Raw genomic sequence first — 20,070 nt, 5'->3', positions numbered from 1 at the left:
CTACTTATCCCCAGGCCTCATCCCCTTTGCTTGTAGCGCGGTGCAAATGGAATTGTGGCCTTCTCACACTCTTAAAGTCAGCGTTTCACCACCTTGCCGTCATCAAGCACCGCACACCCCGTTTCCTTCTAAAGTGCAACGGCGCCTGGGACGAAGAATCTTTAGGAGTCTTTGTGGAGAGAGCAAAAGGATCGCTCAAGTCATAGTCTGTAAGAATGGAAGTGCGGGGGGGGGGGGGTAAAAAGTCTGTTTGATCTTGTAGTGAAACTAAAATATCAACAATAGACAGGAGCCCATGGGGCTCCCAATAGAGTTTTCTGACCACTAGGACACCAATAACACCAAGGGCAGCCTTCTGCGCTGATAGCGTTTATTCAAACAATTCCTTATTCCGGTCACAAAAACAAAACGGGAACGGTTTCCTTGGTTACAGTGCCCATCTGTTTTTGACGAAAAAAAAACACGGAGGTATAGGAAAATCATATTTTGGTATAAAACAAAACGTTGAGTATGAACAAAAGAGTGATAAACGGACAATTTTTTATGGCCTTTTTTCTTACATAATCAGACCCTTCATTTAACACAACGGTTGACATAGCAACCGAATTTGGAATACAGTTTATTTTCTTGTTTCAGTCAGACTCATCTTCCTCGGAATCAGAGCTTTCCCAATCATTTCCGTATTGAGAGAGAGTAGACTCCATTTTTTCAACTTTTTCTCCGTCTTCTTCTTTCTTTCGCTTTCTTGCGCAGCAGCAAAATGCTATCAAAGCAATAATTAACAGTAGCCCTCCTCCAGCTGCGCCCCCGATCATTATGATCAGCTGTATGTTTTTCTGCTGTTTGTATGCTTCGTCTACGACACACTCCACGCCGTCGCCAGCGAATCCTTTTTTGCATTGACATTTGTAGGAACCTTTTGTGTTGGAACAAGTAGCTTGCTCGTGACATATTGTTAATTCTTCACATTCGTCATAATCTGAAATTGTCGGCAAAAGTATTTCAGAGGAAATGTTGAAAGTGGGGGGAACTACCTTATAATAGGAAATTAACGCTCCAGATAACGCGAATTTCAAAAATTCGCGTTAATTTGACGTTCTTGACTCGTAGGAAAGGCAATTTCATCAGGGTGGAAATCTAAGGTGCACTGAAACTGTGGAACGCCGGGCGGTCAGGCTTCGCTAACCCCTACGTTAGGATATACGTCTAGTGTTGAAATAAACTTGTCCTGGTTAAAGTTTTTCTTTGTGTTCTTGCGTTAATTTCCTTCATTTTGAAGTTACTCCCTCTTGAGTTATTTCCTTTTGGGAAATAATGTTTCCTTCAATTCCGTTAATTTAAGATTTCAAATACCTAAACACAGCGTTAATGGTCGAGAGTACTTATGGGTTTCAGTAATTATGCCTTCGGATTCCCGGATACAGTCAACCCTCTTTCAACGGACACTTCTTAACGATGACACCTGGTGTTGGTCCTGTCCCTGCCGTCGTTTTTTAGTCATTTTACTACTGTTACATACGGGCAAACTACAGTAGAGGAATAAAACTGCTGGAGCGATCCGGAGTCAAGGTTAAAATATGCAAATGGCTAGGTCACACCCAACGGTATAAGCCGTACTCTAAATTTGTACCATCACGAGGCAAGCTTTGACCTGAAATCCTGCCAAGGGAGACGAAAGAAAGGTCGACCACGGAACACCTGGAGACGTTCGCTAGAAGCAGAGATTAAGTCCTGGGGAAGAGTTGGTACGAGCTAGAGAGGGTTGCACAGGATGTCAGTAGGCCATTGGATGAGAGTAATTACTTTGGTTTTGGTCTATGCTCCCGATCCGACCCAGTACTAGCAACCATAAAAGTACGGCACCAAAACATTTTTGTTTCGAATAATATATTCCATGTTTTTTATTCTTTAGTGTCTTTACAGAGAAGCCTCTTAATGCAAAGCAAAGCCGAAGAAAAATCATAATCACCTTTGGAACCAAAAGCAAAGTAATTACTCTGGCCAATCACAAAGAACACAGACAATCCAGTGAACCAATCAAAACGCAAAGCAAAAACATGTAGCCTGCACGAAGCGCGGGAAAACGTGCGCGAGCTAGAGACGACTGGTTTTGATTTAAGTTTTGATTGGATAAGAAAGTGGCGCGAGATTTTTAAACCAATCACTTAGCGTAGTACTCCAAAACCAAAGCAAACGTAAATAACTTTCGACATGCACTCAAGCGAAAACTGCTCTGGCTGCATTAATTGTGCTCTTTAGTACCTTCGCAAACTTGTTTCGAAGGATGCATCTCAAATCCCCTAGGGCATTTGCACTCATACGAACCACGGGTATTTTTACAAGTGGCCCCAATGTCTTTACACCTCATTCGATTTTTTTTGTCCTTGCATTCGTCCACATCTAGAATAAATGAAAGAGACATTTTACTTGTTAATTCTAACTTTACTGAATTGAAATGCGTTTTGTTCACATAGGTAAAAAAGGTAAAGTCTGCTTTCGAGCCAAGAGGCCCATCAGGCCGGAGCTTATCCCGGTTGACGCCGTAGCATTAAGCGACTAGGAGTATTTCTACTCCCCCCTGGATGGGATGCTAGTCCATCGCAGGGTTACCCCCCAGCATTAAATTCGCTGGTACCCATTTGTACACCTGGGTGAAGAGAGGGACTATGAGAGTAAGGTGTCTTGCCCAAGAACACAACATGGGATTTACGTATCTTAATTAATGTTCTCAGCGACTTAATGAAAGCTACATTAAAACTTTTATTTTTAATTAAAATGCTTTTTAATAATTATGTAAGTAGCGATCTTCCTTATGCTGTTTTGACTATAAAGAGCTAATAGGAGTTTCGATCTGGGCTAATTTATCACTGTAATAGCTGGAAAAGGGAAAACGGGTCTTGTGTGATAGAAATACTGAGCATCGAACTTGCAATCTACTGGTAAAAAAAAATTCTAGAGCAGTTTTCAATCGAGTGTCGTAAAACTAAAACGAAAGTAATCACTCTAGCCAATCACAAAGAACACAGACAATCCAGTAAGCCAATCAAAACTCGAAGCAAATACATGTAGCCGGCTCGAAAAGCGTGAAAACGTGCGCAAGCGAGTCACGATTGGTTTTAGTTGTACTTCTGATTTGCTGAGAAAGTGGCACGTGAGTTTTAAACCAATGACTGAACGTAGTAATGCAAAACCAATGCAAACGCGAATTACTTTCGACACTCAAGTAGCTTCAAGTGAAAACCGCTCTTATTTGTTAATTTACCTTTACAAAATTTTCCATCCGGTGCATATCCTGGCTTACAAACACAATGATATTCGTCATCTACCTTCACACATTGCTTGAAAGAGCCACATTTGGCCTTGCTATCTTTTCCTGGCGTGCATTCAGCACTGCTTCTAGCTGCAAGAAATCAGTCGGCTTATAAAGAGGTCTAAATGGGGTAAACTGTCAGCCGTCAAACGGCCGAAAATTTACCCGTTAACCTTCAAAAGAGAGTAATGCATCAGTCAATTGAAACCCCGGCCCCCCGACCCCCGGGACTTACCGGGGAATTTAACATTTACCAAGTGTTAAAACCCGGCTTATTTCCCCGCCCTAGGGGCCTAGACGTCTGTTAAAATCCCCGCATAGCGGGGGCATCCGAATCGACTTTCAGGAAAAAGCCGCACAAAAATCTTGATTTCGTTGCATGCGCAGAAGTCTATTTTTTTCATTTATTGTCCATATAAAGTTATGAGGTCGGAAAGAAACCAGATGTAGTTTGTTTCCGCCAAAAACCTATTAAAAAATTGTTTTTCGTGGTGACAGACACAAATTTGTCAAATTTAAAACCCGAAATTAGCCATTATGAACACGCCTGCCGGAAGACCAATAATATCGGGGTGTGATGGCCCTACAGAACGTAATTCAGCTTTTGTTTACCATCTACTTCAGCCGATAGCACAGCGACAAGCTTCGTGCGACAGACTTTAATAACTTCATTGAGAAGATTACACTGCCATGTCTAAGCAGCCTAAAAAAGCTTCCTTGTCTCATTAACACTGTATGCGAAGCATACGAAGAATTTCATCAAGGAAACCCTCCGGTACCTAACAGGTGTTTAAGAGAGATGCTCCGTGTGATCTTTCAAGAAAGCTCGTTCCAATTCAATGGAAAAGATTATCTTAGCTTTAAGCACGTCAAACAGCCACGGGCACGACAATCGCCGCAGTTTCTGCTGTCATCTTCACGGCCAAAATAGAAAACGACTGAGATACTATTAAGACAAGTAGCAATAAGCTTATCCTTTGGAAACGATTTATTGACGACGTCTTTTTAACTGATGTGGGACACAAGAGGAGACAAATAGAAGAATTTCTTCTAAAGGTTAACAGCTTTCACCTTACAATATAATTCACGGCTGAAATATCAGAAACAGAAACTACTTTCTTGGAGACGATAATGTACAAAGCCCAGGGGGGGTATTCGGGGTTTCAAGTGACGGGGATGATCGAAGGATTTTTTTGGGTTTGAAATTTTCGAATCTGGGATTTTTTTGGGTAGGAAAATTTGGCAAGTGTTTTTTTTTATTTGAGTAGGGATGTTTTTGGGCATTCAAAGCAATCTGAAGATTTGTGTTAGTGCCTTGGCTGTGTAGTTCTGCGAATAAAGTACAAACAAACGTGTTTTGCTGTTGATTTTTGAGGGGTTAATTTTTGATCTAGGGATTTTTTTGGGTTATGTTGGAAGACCTAGGGATTTTATTGGGTCTTGATTTATGCCCCCATTCGATCATCCCCGTCACTTAAAATCCTGAGTACCCCCCCTGGGGTACAAAGGCGGTATATTCCAAGTACAATGAATGTATTTTTATCGTGCGAACACATTAAATACAAACCCAGCGTCGCGAAAGGCTTTATAAAGGAAGAAGCGAGAGACTTCTTAGAACGGATTCCTCAGAAAGAACATTTTGAGAAAAGCATTTAGTCCTTTATGTTAAATCCCGGCTGCCGTCCCCGCTTCAGGTGATCGCGTGCTGTTAAATCACCGCTCCATGGCCCCGGTCTAATGACATTTTGCATTGTTAAAACCACCGCTCACCGGGGCAAACACGCCGTTAAAAGTGCGTTAAATCCCGGCTTTGGACGCGTTAAATCCCCGCTAAGTCCCGGGGGTCGGGGGGCCGGGGTTTCAATTGACTGATGCATAATTTTTACCGTTAACCGGTCAAAAAGGCAGTTTTTCTAGCTTAGCCGTCGAAATGGTTTCAAGGTCTATCAAATCTCATGATTTTAGCTACTCATTATGAACTTTTGGCTTTCAGAGAATTGTTTTATCTGAAAGTATTTCCGGTGCCAAAATGTTAATATTAATCATTAAATAAATAATTAATAATTCATGCATTGATAAAAATAATGATTAGAAGTCTGGGAGTTCGATGTCAAAATTTCACTTGGTTTTATTACCGAAAGACAAAAAACAAAATCTAGAACACAAAGGTAAATATTCAAAAACACAAAATTTAACATTGATTAGAAATCATGTAAGAAATTTTCTATTGATAACCGTCAACCATCAAAACCCCCAAATTTTAAAACCGTCAACCGTCAAAATTGGTAAAATGTAACAGTCAACTAGCATCCCCCCCCCCCCCCCATTGAGACCCTCTATAAAGTTTATAGGAAGTTTAGATACGGAAAAGCGCTCAAATATGACGAGAAAAGAGAACAACAATAATATGTCACTTTTACAGAAATCATGAGAAATCAGCATAATTATGGACTTTGGAGAAAAAATTGACTTACCTTTGTTGACAAACAAAACGAAAAAGAAACCAATCAAAAGCAGTGTAAACAATGAAGTCTTTTTCATATCTGCATTTTTAAAGCTTCTGTTTGGGACAAAAAGAAACGATTAAAAATAACGGTTAAAACTAATATCTGGGTACTGAAGCTGAAGGAAAAAATCTTCAAATGAAGATTCCGAGATATTCAATTCCATATGCTTGAAATAAAAAAAAGGTTTACTTGCGTGCAAATTAGTGAATGTGGCTAAACATTGCAACTAAAGCTCTCGATTTAAGACCAATCTCTTGAGGAATAAAGAAAATATAATTTATATCAGCCAATTGCAATTGTATGTTTGATAGAATCCACCAAAAACAGAAGCAACACTTCAAGAGAAACCTTTACTGCCCTAAAAACGATAAAATGTATTCCTCCAAAACTAACCTTGAAGTTTATTTGCATATTTTCATAGCAGAATATCTCCTAGAGAAGCTATTTGACGCTTTGAACAATTTTGGCCTCAATATCTTCGCGTTTTACTAAAATTACCGTTCATTTGTAAGAGTATTTTCAACAATTGACTTTCCTCGCGCGTTTTAAAGAGAAGTAAACCGTTTAAATTCGTCATTTGCGCGTGCATTTAGACGTTTTTTTCTCTACATTCAACGAGCGAAAGTAAAACAAATAACAAGATAATTTACAAGATAAAGTACCTTTCTTTTTATCCCTAGTTGATATGAAAAGTGAGAATGTTTTTCCATTTCTCTTTAAGCCGCTTCGTCGTGGAAAAATTCAAAACTGAGAAAGGTGTTACGTCACAATATTAATCAATTATTAGAACGAAACCATATAATTGACTAATCTATAAATTTACTGCGCTTTTAGTACGTAACTTTTAATTTAAACATTTTTTCAAAGATTTTAAGAAAGTTGAAGACCAGATTTTGACAAGGAAAGTAAAAAAACTGAAATGGAATTTAACACAAAAACAGACGAAACTTTCGAGATTTTTTGTGTTGTGATTTGCAATAATGTTTGTTTTGCGCGCGACAAGTTACACACAAATTTTTACAAGTTGTGACTATTCATGAAAAGCTGAATTGAAGTAGTAAAAATTATTGCTAAAAAAACGGAACTGTTGAAGCAAATTTTATGTAGTCTTTTTTACTGTAAATTGACGAAACGGTGGGTTACTGCAACGATTGTAAGAACGCTCATTTTGTTTTATTGCTTTTCAAAGCCGTTTCCTATACTATGAGAAACAAAACACGATCGATTTCCAATTCCCTGAAAAGCCAATCCTCTCTTAGACAGGTTCGCTTTGTAAATGAAATCAAGTGACATTCATTTGCCATAAAGAACCACGAGCCAATTAGAAATTGGCTGCCAGGACAAATTGATTGAATGCGTGTTTTTCGTCAACTACTTTCCATACTACTTCAGGCCTGGCAAACCCGCTGAACATGTGTTTTCAGTGTCCAAAACGTGTTATTAACATATGATATGCTTCTCGAAATTGATAGCGTTTCTCATTGGCAAGTGCATCCATACGATAAACGCCAACCTCGTTCCCAGAGACTCTCTCCCTTTCCTTCAAAGGAGGAAAAGGAGTGAGGCCCTGGGAACAAGGTTGGATGAACGCACGCTAACACCAAAAACAACAAACAAACAACAAAACTTTATTCACTCTTTATTTTTAATCTCCATAAAACAATAACAACGGGTTACCAGGTTATTTGTACCATGAACCAAATCTCATATAACAGATTCATGGCTAGTGTAAACAATCTTTATTCTGCTGGACTGAAAGCCGATTAAAAATCGCTGCACGGGGTGATTTATCCCGGAATTGTCGTTATTATTAGTATTTTATACAAGAGACGCGTAATTCGTCTGAAAGATCTAGCTAGGGGAAGCTTTTTTAGTGCGTTTCAGCGCAAAGAAAGGCACAAGCGCGATTATGTATTTCGAACGAGCAGACTTCATTTTTTCAACTTTTTTTCCATCCTCTCCTTGTTTGCGCTTTTTTGCGCAGCAGCAAAACACTATCAAGACAATGATCAACAGCACGCCACCAGCTGCGCCCGCGACTATTATGATCAGGTGTATGTTCTTCTCCTGTTTGACCGTTATGTCTTCAACGCATTCCATTCCATCGCCAACGAATCCTTTTTTGCACGTGCACCTGAACGAGCCTCTTGTGTTGTGGCATACAGCTTTCTCGGCGCATTTTTTTAATTCCTCGCATTCATCGTAATCTAAAAGTTTTGGAGAAAGTGTTTTAGAAGAAATCTCAACTTGAGTAATCCCCATTCTACTCACGACTCGTTTGCGCGGGAACGAGTCTACTCACAACACGTTTACGCGGGAAATCTCGCCATCTTAGCTTCGCAGACGGCGCTCTTTTGGACTGTTACGCAATCTGGGGAGGAGAGCATGACGAGCCAAATGTATTAAGGTCGAATCTGAGTCCCGGCCCCCGGGTCTCCCAAGGATCGCAGCGGAGGAGGCAAAAAGTTGATCGGACTAGGAGTATTGCTACATCCCCCCTCCCCGACAATAGGATCACACAATACTGTATCGCAGGCCACCCACCAGCATTCGTCAGGTTTCCCTAACAATTCCCCGATGTCGATGGACCAATTTATAGTCCTGGGTGGAGTGAGTATCTTGTCAAAGGACACAACACAGTGACCACAGCCAAGGCTTGAACCTGGAACTCTAGATCTCGAGGGGTGCGCGGTGAGGGGACAGGGGACGGGTATTCAATGTAATCGTTGCATCTTTTAGGGATTAAATGCGTATTTGGTACCTCTTGGTTCATTGAAATCTACCTTTTTAAGGAATTAAGCTGGACAAATATGATAGGAATGACTTGCCATAAATAATGGGTGCTTTTTATGGGTGAGAGTGAATAATCAAGCCGAACCCACAAGACCAATCTCGTTCCCAGGGCTTTTCCCTTGGTAATTTGGGAGAAGCCCTGGGAACGAGGTTGCCACAAGACGCGATACTGGTACCTCTTAAAGTCTCTTTCAAACTTTCCGACGTTCATCCCCGTCGATTTTACATGTCCCCCCTATCCCAGGGCTTTCGATCCTGATGGTGCTCTTACCTTCGCAAACGTGCTTAGAAGGATTCATCCGAAATCCTAGAGTACATTTGCACTCATACGATCCACGGGTATTTTCACAAGCGGCCCCCTTCTTTTTACAGTAACGTCGAGATTTTGGGTCCATGCATTCGTCTATATCTACAAAACAAACGAACGCCAACATACGAAACATTCACTTGTTGATAATACTACCAACTGTGGGTTAGAGCAGTTTTCACTTGAGTGTCAAAAGTAATTTGCGTTTGCTTCGAGTTTTGATTGGTTAACTGAATTGTCTGTGTTCTTTGTAATTGGCTAGAGTAATAACTTTGGTTTTGGTTTTGCGACACTCAATTGAAAACTGCTCTATATGGAAACGGAATAAGCCAAGCATATAAAGAAGTAACTTATTGTTGAGTTCCTAGCGACTTTACGAAAGTAGAATATGCGACAAAAATTTAGGTGTTGTTCAGTTATTAGATTCCTGGAAATAGCAATCCATTAAAAGATCCTTAAAGGAGCTAGAGATATGTCACGGACAACGCATTTTGAAAAATTTGGCAAGTTTTTTCAAGTATGTCAGTTGTAAACCGTCTTAATATTCGTCTGTCAAAACCATCCTTTTTTTATTTTCGGGTTTTAATTACTCCTTTGTTGTTTTCCTACATTACAAAACTATTATTTTGAAGTTCCCTTCAATTTCAAAGTAATCAGAAAAATAACTTGAAATATTGCGACGTTGCTCCAATGTTTTGACTAATAAGCTTGTTTTGCTCTGACAGCAAAATGCTGAGTTTTTGGTTGGTTAATTTAGCCAAACGAAATTTTTTAAAAAAAATCGCTTGAAACTGTTTGCAAGTTTAAAAATGTGTAGATTGAAACTGTAGACTGTGGTCCAAAACATGCAATTGTATTTAAGAGTTACCTCATTATAGGAAATTAACGCTTCATGAAAGTTCTATCTCCTAGGAAAAGGTATTATTTCTTCAGGGTGGACGCTCGAAGCGGTCAGATTCCTTCGCTTAACCCATACGTTTGGGTTTAGAATCACGAACATTGTTTCCGTCTCGGATTATACGCCTAGTGTTAAAACAAACTTGTTCCTGTTGTCCCAACAAGAGTTTTTTTTTCTTTGTGTACGTCGTGTTAATTTCCTTCATTTTGAAATGTTAGTATCTAGATGTGTTAGTCCCTAATCCAAATTCTCTCCCTCTCTCTCTTATCCATGTGGTGAAAGGAGCTTTGATCTGAACTAATTCTACCCTGAAATGGCTGAAGACGGAATAAATCGGGATAAGTGTGATAAATATATCGTACTTTCAACTCGCTTTCCTAAATAGTTTTACTAGTAACTAAATTTTGCTGAGTTACCTTTGCAAAATTGTCCAACTGGTGCGTATCCTGCCTCACAAACACAGTGGTATTTGTCGTTTATCGTCTTTGCGCACTGTTTGTGCAAGCCACATTCGACCTCGCTATCGTTTTCTGGGTTGCATTCAGCGATGGTTTTGTTTAGAGAGCCATGCACTTAAATATGACAGGAAAAATGGAGGTCAATTAATTGAAAAACATCTTCTATGGAAATCAGTATGATTAGGGGTTTTCGAGCAAAACTTTGCTTACCTTTTGCGAGAGATAAAACGGAAAGAAAACCAATTAAAAGTAGTGTTAACAATGAAGTCTTGTTCATATCTGCATTTTCAGGGTTTCTGATTGAGACAAAATGAAACGGTTAAAAATATTGGTTGAAATGTATATTTAAGTATTTTGTAGACAAAGAAAATCAAAGTTGAACAATTTAACACTGAAATAAAATTCATTGATTCAAGTTAGGAATTAAATTCTTATGATATGCTTGAACAGTTTTTCTGCGCGTTTTACCGAGAGTCGTAAACCATTCAATTTCCTTATTTGCGCGTGCATTTAAAAATATTTTTCTACAGAGATTCAAATAAATAACAAGATAATTTCCAAGCTAATGTACGTTTCCTTTTACCTCTAGCTGAAGAAAAAAACTGAGTTTGTTTTTCCATCTTTCTGTAAACCGCTTCATCGTTGAGAAAAGTCAAAAGGGCATGTCACGTCATAATATTAATTAATTATTAGAATAAAATTATTAAATTGACTAATAAGCCAAAGAACACTTCTACAGAGAGTATTTTGCGATTATAAATTAACGGCCGCTTTTAGCATATAACTACTAATTTAAAAATTTCTGTAAAGTTTGTGGGAAAAAAATGGAATCAAAGACAAAAAGAGATGAAAGTTTTCAAAGCCTCTTGCGTCTGATTTGCAACAATTTGTGTTTCGTAACAAATTGTCCAAGTTAGGTGGTTATTTATGGCGCGTTTTCTAAGCTCTTTGGGTTAGAGTGGTAAAAACAAGGATTATTGCCCAAAACGTAGAAATCAACTAAGAAGGACTATTGAAACAAATTTGAGTTTTTTGGAGGACGACGAACAGTATTGTAAAGACGCTGTTTTTGGTTCAAGTGTTTTCCAGAAACGTTTATCGCAAGAAATTATTAATTTTGATCGGTCTATTCGTACGCAGTGCAACTCGTTCGTTCGTTCCGACGGTCATGTGACTTCAGCGTAAAACCAACAAACAGCACAGCGAAAACCAATGAAAAGCTGCGAGGGACTCGATCAGCCAATCAGAAACGGGCACCCTGGACTGATTGACAGCGTGCAGCGCAGCGCGCTTTTTGTGAACGACAAGTTCGTGAACTGGGGAAACTTTGAGACTCGACAAAAGATTATTTTTTAAGCCTCCAAAAACCAGTTGAAGTATTCTGGTCGCTTCCTCACATTACAAAGATGAATTGTTTCACAAGTTTAACGCTTTAACCAAGTTTGAGGGATTAATTTTCGGTAGAAGTCTTCATTTCAACCATAAACAGCAATGCTTACAAACTTGTATTCAGAATTTAAACATCGATCGACGCTGTCACGAGTCTATAAAGGTATGTCGATCTTTATTGCTTCCTTACATATTTGTTTCAATTTCATTTGAATATTTGGGATATTCTTTTAACTAAGAATAAAAATTTCACTGGAATTAATAAAGTCAAATAGTAATTAACTTAGTTTAAATGTAAAAGATATTCTGCCCACGTCAAAAGCAGAGGTTTTTATCATGCATAAAGAAAAGCTAAATCTGAAGGCATACTATTTTTGGACAAAACAGCAGCTTTCCAGGGGGTTTCCCTTGCAAAACAGGGAATATGTTGAAGAACACGATCAGTGACTCTTAGCACTGGGGTCTATCCCAGGGCTAATGTCAAACCCTGGGGAAAGGAATATGACATACCCTGGGAAAAGCTAGTGATATATACCTGCATGAAGCTTACTGGTGGGGGCATTTATGCATGTTGTGGAAGGGAGGGGGGGGGGGGAATTGTTTACAGTTCTTTATACCATTTTTTCAGGCTAACAGTTTTTTGTGTGTACCTCAATAATATTCTTGTTTTTATAGATCACCCTATCAAAACTATTCAAAATAAAGCTATGAAGAACTTAATTTTGCACCAAATTCAACTGATTATTAACATTCATATAAACACACTTAAAGTTGCATTTGATTAATCTTTGAATATTTCATTTTTTATTAATCATTGAATATTTCAATATTTTATTTCAAGAGCTTTAAAATGCTTAATTTGTCACACAATCTCACAAATGTAAATATTATTATTAATTTGAGATACAAAAACTTAAAATTTGTAAAAAAAATTGTGACTATGTAGCATGTTTATATATAATTTCATTATAAAACAAAAATTATGTTACTTGATCTAATATACTACACAACTGTTTACTTGGCAACCAAGGGTTTTTTAAAAAAATACAATACAATCTTAAGTTTTTTGTAGCAAAAATTTTAAATGCATTTTAATATTATCTAAAATCTTTTTGTCATCAAAATCAAATAAAAGAAAAATAACATTATTTACAATGATAAAAGGCCTTGTTTATGTACTGGATTACAGTCACATCAAATTTAAATTGAACCTAAGAACCTCACTGAAATCGTTTTAAATTAGTGGTGAATGACTGAGCAAACAGCAATTCTCTTTGTTCCCATGGTGATTGCATTTAAGCTGAATTTACATGGCTTCAGTAAGTTTCTAGGGCACTAACATTTGACGTGACGAAACCCTTTCACTGCCTGCAGGGTCAAACCTTGGCATACCGATAAATTAACGTACAGTCAACTCTCTCTTAATGGACATCTCTATAAGACAGACACCTCTCTAAGACGGACACCTGGGGTTGGTCCCATCCCTGCTTTTTTCAGTCATTTTACTGTAACTAAACTCCCTATATGATGGACAACTCTCTAAGACAGACAGTTGGAGCTGGTCCCAACAGTGTCCATCTCAGAAAGAGTTGACTGTAGCTCTAATAGAAACTACTGATTTAAACCTATGAGCAGTACTGTTTGTTTAATGTGGCACTAGCTGCAAGTGAAAGGGTTTCCACCTACATAAATCAGCCTTCGGTAACGTGGACAAACCCACTGTACTTTTAGAAAGGACCATATATTTTTAGGAGCTGTGGAGGAAGTCAGTCAGAAAGCAGGGGAAAAGGGTCCATTTTTTACCATTAAACTAAGGCAAGGCTACAGAATAATTTTTGTGTGCATGTAAAAGGTCTTGACTCGATCTGGCTGTGTTTCTAAATTTGGCTTGGAAACCAAATTTAATTATTAGCAAAATAATATTGTTGACATTAAAGCTAGACACCAGGAGGGGTTGGGGCTACAAGAGGGTAAAAACACAATGCAATTTAGAGGATTTTTGATATGTACTTGTCTAATAGTTTTTTTTCGGAAGGGGTGTGACTAAGATTGTTTATGATGTTGGACATAATATTTGGTATTATTATTAATAATAGATCTTTTTGCTGTAAGTGACTTGATGGGGGAGGGGGCAAAAATGTATTTTGATGGAGGGAGTGGGGGTGATTTCTTTTGTAAAATATGTTTTTGCACGTCCCCATCCACATCCACATTTTACTACCTTCAGTAAGCTTTTTAGTTTGAGGAACTTATGGTATATATGAAACAATAATTTTTTTTTTCTGATGGGTGGTTATTTGCTGAGTAGTACAGTTGTTTTGGCCACATTAACATCTTGTTGTCTTCTAAGTAGTTGTCTCTGTAGTCTTTGTTTCAGGAGGCTTCTGATCTGAGAGTTCCTGAGCCCAGATTAGAGAACTGGCAGCAGTCACTTCATCAGAACGGCTCACAGTGTCACGGAATACCAGAACTGTGTTGCACAGCCAAATTAAAAACAGCAAGTAAGCAAGGCCCTGGCAAGGTAGGATGGACAATAATTATTAATACAAATGTTGTACAGATATTTTTAATTTTCTAATTTATGCAAATTACCCTATATTCTATAGTCTTATTTTATTACATATTTTTTTATCCGTTGGAGACAGCAGGCTGGCTGCCGAAATCTTATATATTTTTTTAATAATTTCTTACCAGAGAATGCTTTACTCAGTTCAAGTATAATTTCAGAGGATATACATAAGAATCAGGGAATTCTGATTGGTTGAGAAATTTGGCTTTTGCACCTATTATCACCCTGTGGGAGGTGATTAAAGCAAGGCTTGGTCACTAAGCCATGCCACCTTTGACATTCAGGCACGTAAAATGGTAGACAGTTGCTGAATGAAATTTTCGTTCATTTGAAAGAAATCAATCGAAGTACGCAATATTTAAAACATTGGACATTTGGAAAATTGACTACCAAGGCTTTTGGATAAAAAATATTTCTAAGACATGGTGCTCAAGGCATTAGAATTGTTTGTAAACAGGGTGGTTTTGCAGATAGGTCCTTTTCTATTCACATTTTTGATCATCCAGACTACCGTATTTACTTGAATAAGCGCCACAGCGCTTATTAAATTTATCGTGTCTCAAGTGCGGTGCTTATTTGAGGGCGGCGCCTATTTGAAAATTGGACGCCACAAACAATCTAATATAGACGAAACTTCTACAGTAACAAAAAGAAGGGACTTTTGATTGCCAGTATTCGTCTCACGGAAGAGAGTTGTTGTGCTTGCTGTCCCGACAAAGTTCACAGCCTTCACAACGTTGACAGAACTACGCATTGTAAGAATTTGGATAAAAAAATAATGGGCGAGGGGTAAAATATAATAACTTTGACCTGCGAAACATAGTTTTTGACGAAAAGGAATTTCCAAGGCTGTTTTAGAGTCGCTTTGTAGTGCTATTTTCAGTTACACAGAATTCCTCGAATAAGCCCCTCATCATGACTGCGGCGCTTATTCGGGGGCGGCGCTTATTAACTTGTTGGTCCCAAATGCGGCGCTTATTCGAAAGCGGCGCTTATTCGAGTACATACGGTATTTCTGCAAATCCCAACAAATGTAGGTTCCCTTTCCATAACAGCACCAAATCGTGGCATTTTCAACAACTTACCACTGAAGCAAATAGCGCAGAATAATCTGGCAGGAATTCCACACAATTCTTGCAGAGTACTGGTCCGAGTGTTGTGATAACGTTGACAACTTCATCTTCTACTTCTTTCCTCAAGTCAAGAAGGTTGTACAACCAGAGGCTTGTGCTTATAACGAGAAGAAATGCCATCACAACAGCCATAAATATTTCCTGAAATTTAATGTAAATTCAATTTAAAAAGGTTCAGCTTTCACAGTGAAACTTAAAGAGGTGTCAGCAACAGAGGTGTCCACCTGAAAGAAGTGTCTACCTAACCTTGAGATTAAAGGCAGACACCTTATAAAGGAGTCCATCTTAGAGAGTTGTCTGCCTTAGAGAGGGGCACATTAGAAAGCTCTCCTCCTTGGTGAAAAGCCCACCTGAGAAAAGTGTCCACCTTAGAGAGGGGTCCCCTTAAGAGGTCTCTGCCTTCCGGAGGTGTGTACTGAAGACAGATGTCCACCTAAGAGTTGTTCACCTTAAGGAGGTGCCCACTTTAGATTGTTGTCTGCCTTACAGAGGTGTCCACCTTAAAGAGGTGTGTGCATTAGAGGGGTATCTGTCCTAGAGAGGTTATATCTGCATTAGAGAGCTGCCTGCCTTAGAGAGGTGTTTGCCTAAGAGAGGTTTCGAGCTTAGAAAGTTGTCTGCCTTAGAGGTGTCGACCTTTATAGAGAGGTGTCCTAGTTACAGAGGTGTCAGCTTAAAGAGTTTTCTGCCACAGAGAGGAGTCCACTTTATCTGCTTCTAAGGAGAGCTGTGTAACTTAAACTTTTTTCAAGCCAAATGGACATATCTTTAATTATTAAAGATATGTCCATTTGTCCATTTCCTGACCAGAATCATCCTCACTTCCTAATGTATTTCTGTCATTTGTCGAGTTTGTTGGGCATCATGTGATCAAGATACATTTTGAATTTTTAAAAATTATCTAAAAAAGATAAGAATGTCTTTGTAAACACCAGAAGAGATTTTTTGAAAATAATAAAATGGAAATGATAGAACATCTTTGTACTTACTGCAATTGAAACTTTATTGCCCATACGTTCATTCTTGTGAACAGCACATGACATCACCAGCGTCGCAACTGCAGTAATTCCTGTTACTATAATGACACCAACAAACAACTGCGCACAAATTTTTATGGCTGGATCAAAGTTGAAGCTATCAAGCGGCGCATCTTCATCTGTATAGACCACAGTGTCGTTGTTGTATTCAAATGGGTATTTGACGGTGATGTTAAAACTATTGGTGCTGTTGGTCACATACAATCCTCCCTTGTCGTTATATGTGACGCATAAGGGGAAAATAATTAAGCAGAGGACCTGTGGAGAATCAAAAACCATGGTGGAGTGAGTCAAATGAGAAAAAGGGTTCCTGTTTGCCTACAATCATCGTTGGAGACCCAGGGGCTGTTAGTAGGGCAAGAGAAAGGGGAAACTGCGGATTGGGCAGTGACAGGGATGTCGTTAAGGGCCAGCTGCCGGCTAATTTTACTGGCTGAAAAAGGACATAAATCCGGTTGAAGTTTCACATAAAAACAAAGACTCGGGTAAACTTTTATTGAGCTGCCAAGGCCAAAAAAGCCAGCTGAACTTGTTGATGAGCTGGCTTAGTGTTTTCTTAGCCACATCCCTGCAGTGATACTTAAGATGGAAAAAGTAATGCTAAAGTTTCTGTTGGCCAATTGGGCAGAATAATACAAAGGCAATTACTTTCAAAGGCAATTACGTTACTTTCAGGAGGGCTAACTTTTCGATTTTTTTCCTGGGGGGAGGGGTGTTATTTTCAGAATTTTATGGTAATCATTTTGTTGTGGTTTAGACATGTTACATACATTTAATGTTGCTACAGTAATTATCTCAAGCCATTTTACCCCAGACTTGTGCAAATTAAAGTGTGCTACACAAGAACAATGCCAAGTTAGTCCAAACTTGTCATCAATTTACCAACATCCCACTTTATGTCATATCATTCCCAGCATAAATAATAATGAGTCAGCAGCTAATTTTTTGGCTTTGTTGTGTGCTATATTTAAAGTGAATCTGCAGGTTTCAACAGAGATCCCCATTGGTCATGTTTTGAAAAATCCCCAGACATTCTTGTTCGGACCCGTTGGCACGACTCTGTTATATTAATCTGACCTCTGCAAAATTTGGTCTGAGATGTGCATTATTTTACACTAGCTGCTATTTTAAGCTCTGAATGCAACTTTTCTAATAGAATGAACTGCAATTATCTTCAAATTGAAGATAAATGCGATAAAGCAATCAAACACTACAATTTTTAATTGATTGTTCTTATAACCCCTTGCAGTCTTAAGGTCAAATTTTCACCCCTTTATAACAGTCTACTTGGGGGAATTTAGTTTCCCTAAGATAATCTGATGACTGCCTGATTGAATTTCGTTTAAAACGGAAAATTCAAAACCGCTGTGGATTAATAATTGCTGGGTTAGGACCTGTCATGGCAGGTTTATACCAAAGGTAAACACCACTCTAATGGAATATTTTATCTTTGCGTTAAAGTATAATTATAGCAATAAAAAACTAACATGACATTGAAATAATCAGCTAAGCTCCAGAAGTGCAATAATTTGCAAGAGGGTCGGCAAGGATGGTGTAAATATTGAAATATTCCTGGGGATTTTCCCCAGGTATATATACGTGCTGTCACCTAATTTGAGGTCACGCTTTCGAGCCGAGATCACATTTACTGAAACGATGAACTCAAAGATTGCAAACAATTCCTTCCTCATTGTTGGTATAATTTGGCGTTTTATTTGGGAATCCAGCGAGAAAAGCTATTTTCTTGACAAGATCAAGGAAAAACTGTTCAGCATAAACTTTAATATTAAAATAAACAATTGGTAATTTATGGATGCAACACTTGTCGATTCGAACGGCGTCTTAATTTACACTTGTTTCGCGTGCCAAGTAAAAGCGGTTTTCACCGTTAAAAGCGGGCAATTTAACAATCTCCATCAAATAGCTAACAGTTAAATTAAAACTGCAGGAGATGTCGTTCATCTGAAGTAGTTTCTAATGATTTACACTTCTATTGAATATGTAATTGGCTACGAAAAGTTGTGATTGTTGAAAACTTACGTTCGCGCGCAAACATAGACGCTGGTCGAAAACTCGTAAAAATGCTTACTTACAATCTCGATGATCTTAATCCAGAAAACAGGATGCCTCAAAATCTTCCATCTTGATTCACCACGGTAGAGCAACGCCATAACTCAAGGGAATTGAGCTTTGTTATACATACGACTCGCATAAGTTGACCGTCCCACCTCGACACGAAACCGAAACATTGATTCTTTCATCAGACGGGAAGGACTGGAACTAGGGGGAGGGGAGGGAGATCCCCCTGCAGAACTGCCTTGAGGGTTTACATTCTCGGACTATTCACAGCCCCTCGACGCAAAAGAACGCGAAACAACGCAAAAGAACGAGAAAGAAACTTGTATTACGGACATTTTCTTCAAGATGTCTCATATCAGTAGGTCAACGCATAGTACGTTTTGAGTTAGACTTGTCGAAACTCTTTGAATTTTTTGGACCAATTTTATGTTCCTGGAAAGGCATCGGGGGATTCGGGGCCGTGAGATTCCCGAGGGAACTTCCTTTCAGAACATTTGCTTTAATAGGAGTTTGCTGTTTGATTCTTAGCCTGCGAACAGGCTCTCCATTCAAGTCACACGAGCGACCGGCAAAGACAGCGAGCGAAACGATCTTGCTGTCTCACCGACTCGTCCTCGCGGCTTTTGCCACTGTTTGCCACGCGCGCTTGTGATGCAATGGTAAGCCTGCTCTCAGGCTATAAATTCTAGAGACTCATCTTACTTTTGGACCAAAAAAAAGAGTTTCATATGATCCTTTAAAATATGTACCTGATCTTTTAAAGCATGTAACCTAGTTCAGATGTGACCTTCAAAACCTAGAGTGGTAATTGATCGTGTATGTTTACATCAAACCCAGTTCGCGACCTTTCTCTTTTAATGCCTATGTCGGCCGGATTATATCTCGATTAAAACACATTCCTGCGTTTGAGTTCGAAAAGGCAAAATATCTAGAACTTTTAAACAACAAAGGCATTGGGTGGTACATATCTAGCTTTATAACGTATGTAAGGAGCCCACCCCAACCGGTATCACAACCTCCACTCCTACCCACGGGAAGCTAGAGTAAATTCACTGTAAATTGTGGCGAAGAAAATGAAGTGAGCAGTGAAACGAGATTTTTTGGTATACATCCATAAGAACGGCACTGGGTATCAACGCTTAGTCGTTCAATATTTTTTTCAAAAGAAAATTTTCGCTCCTTTTTCAGCTGTGATATACGGCTGTCGGCTGACCTTGGGCCTTCCTGTCGGTGCATTACCAGTACCACTCAGTAGCGATCGAATAAGTGCTGTCCTCGGCAAATCTTCGCGTAAGCATCCGAAGACTTTCGATTTGTATAATCCAATAGGCCATTTCCGATATATTAATATTCTAACTTGGCTCCGAGGCTTGGGGGAATAAAACAAAAGAAATGATTTATTCATCCCTGAACCTCGACGTGATATCTTTTGTTTTATTCCCCCAAGCCTCGGAGCCAAGTTGGAATTTTAATATATCGAAAATGGTCTATTAGAAAATTGCGAGTGGACTTTCATTGATGTCAATTATCCAATTATTTTAGGAAGAAGTTAATGGCGTGTAGCAACCCTCGACTTGGCTCAGCCTCGCC

General features: G+C 38.8%; 3 protein-coding genes and 1 long non-coding RNA gene across 5 annotated transcripts in view; all 4 read right to left on the bottom strand.

Moving 5' to 3' along the window:
• Positions 1 to 346: 346 nt before the first annotated feature.
• LOC144630052 (uromodulin-like) lies at positions 347 to 6,557 on the bottom strand. Of its 2 annotated transcripts, none has more exons than XM_078488334.1 (5): positions 6,480 to 6,557; positions 5,785 to 5,870; positions 3,263 to 3,400; positions 2,263 to 2,400; positions 347 to 979 (listed from the first exon to the last, which is right to left on the bottom strand). In XM_078488334.1, the coding sequence occupies exons 2-5, from the start codon at positions 5,849 to 5,851 to the stop codon at positions 633 to 635; spliced, it is 690 nt and encodes a 229-aa protein (XP_078344460.1). In that variant the 5' UTR covers positions 5,852 to 5,870; positions 6,480 to 6,557; the 3' UTR covers positions 347 to 632. The 2 variants fall into 2 exon arrangements, with proteins under 2 accessions (XP_078344460.1, XP_078344461.1); XM_078488335.1 differs by lacking the exon at positions 6,480 to 6,557 and adding an exon at positions 6,211 to 6,375.
• Positions 6,558 to 7,443: 886 nt separating this feature from the next.
• On the bottom strand, positions 7,444 to 10,937 carry LOC144630524 (uromodulin-like). The gene is made up of 5 exons (XM_078488876.1): positions 10,857 to 10,937; positions 10,484 to 10,569; positions 10,232 to 10,387; positions 8,882 to 9,019; positions 7,444 to 8,024 (listed from the first exon to the last, which is right to left on the bottom strand). Exons 2-5 carry the CDS (start codon positions 10,548 to 10,550, stop codon positions 7,669 to 7,671), a joined length of 717 nt encoding a protein of 238 aa, XP_078345002.1. The 5' UTR covers positions 10,551 to 10,569; positions 10,857 to 10,937; the 3' UTR covers positions 7,444 to 7,668.
• Positions 10,938 to 11,406: 469 nt separating this feature from the next.
• The window catches only part of LOC144629939 (uncharacterized), a 168,501-nt gene continuing 159,837 nt past the window's right edge, over positions 11,407 to 20,070 (bottom strand). The window contains exon 3 of the long non-coding RNA XR_013566438.1: positions 11,407 to 11,418. This is a non-coding gene — a long non-coding RNA (uncharacterized LOC144629939). The remainder of the gene's footprint in view (positions 11,419 to 20,070) is intronic.
• Positions 13,937 to 18,678, bottom strand: LOC144630101 (synaptophysin-like). Its single transcript, XM_078488389.1, has 4 exons — positions 18,495 to 18,678; positions 16,354 to 16,659; positions 15,317 to 15,505; positions 13,937 to 14,175 (listed from the first exon to the last, which is right to left on the bottom strand). The coding sequence occupies exons 1-4, from the start codon at positions 18,570 to 18,572 to the stop codon at positions 14,008 to 14,010; spliced, it is 741 nt and encodes a 246-aa protein (XP_078344515.1). The 5' UTR covers positions 18,573 to 18,678; the 3' UTR covers positions 13,937 to 14,007.

This window comes from Oculina patagonica, chromosome 11 (genome assembly GCF_052425735.1).
Source record: "Oculina patagonica isolate OP01 chromosome 11, crgOcupat, whole genome shotgun sequence".
Classification (NCBI taxonomy): Eukaryota; Metazoa; Cnidaria; class Anthozoa; order Scleractinia; family Oculinidae; genus Oculina; species Oculina patagonica.
Note: the sequence above shows the minus strand (reverse complement) of the source record. Positions and strands in the feature narration are given on the sequence as shown.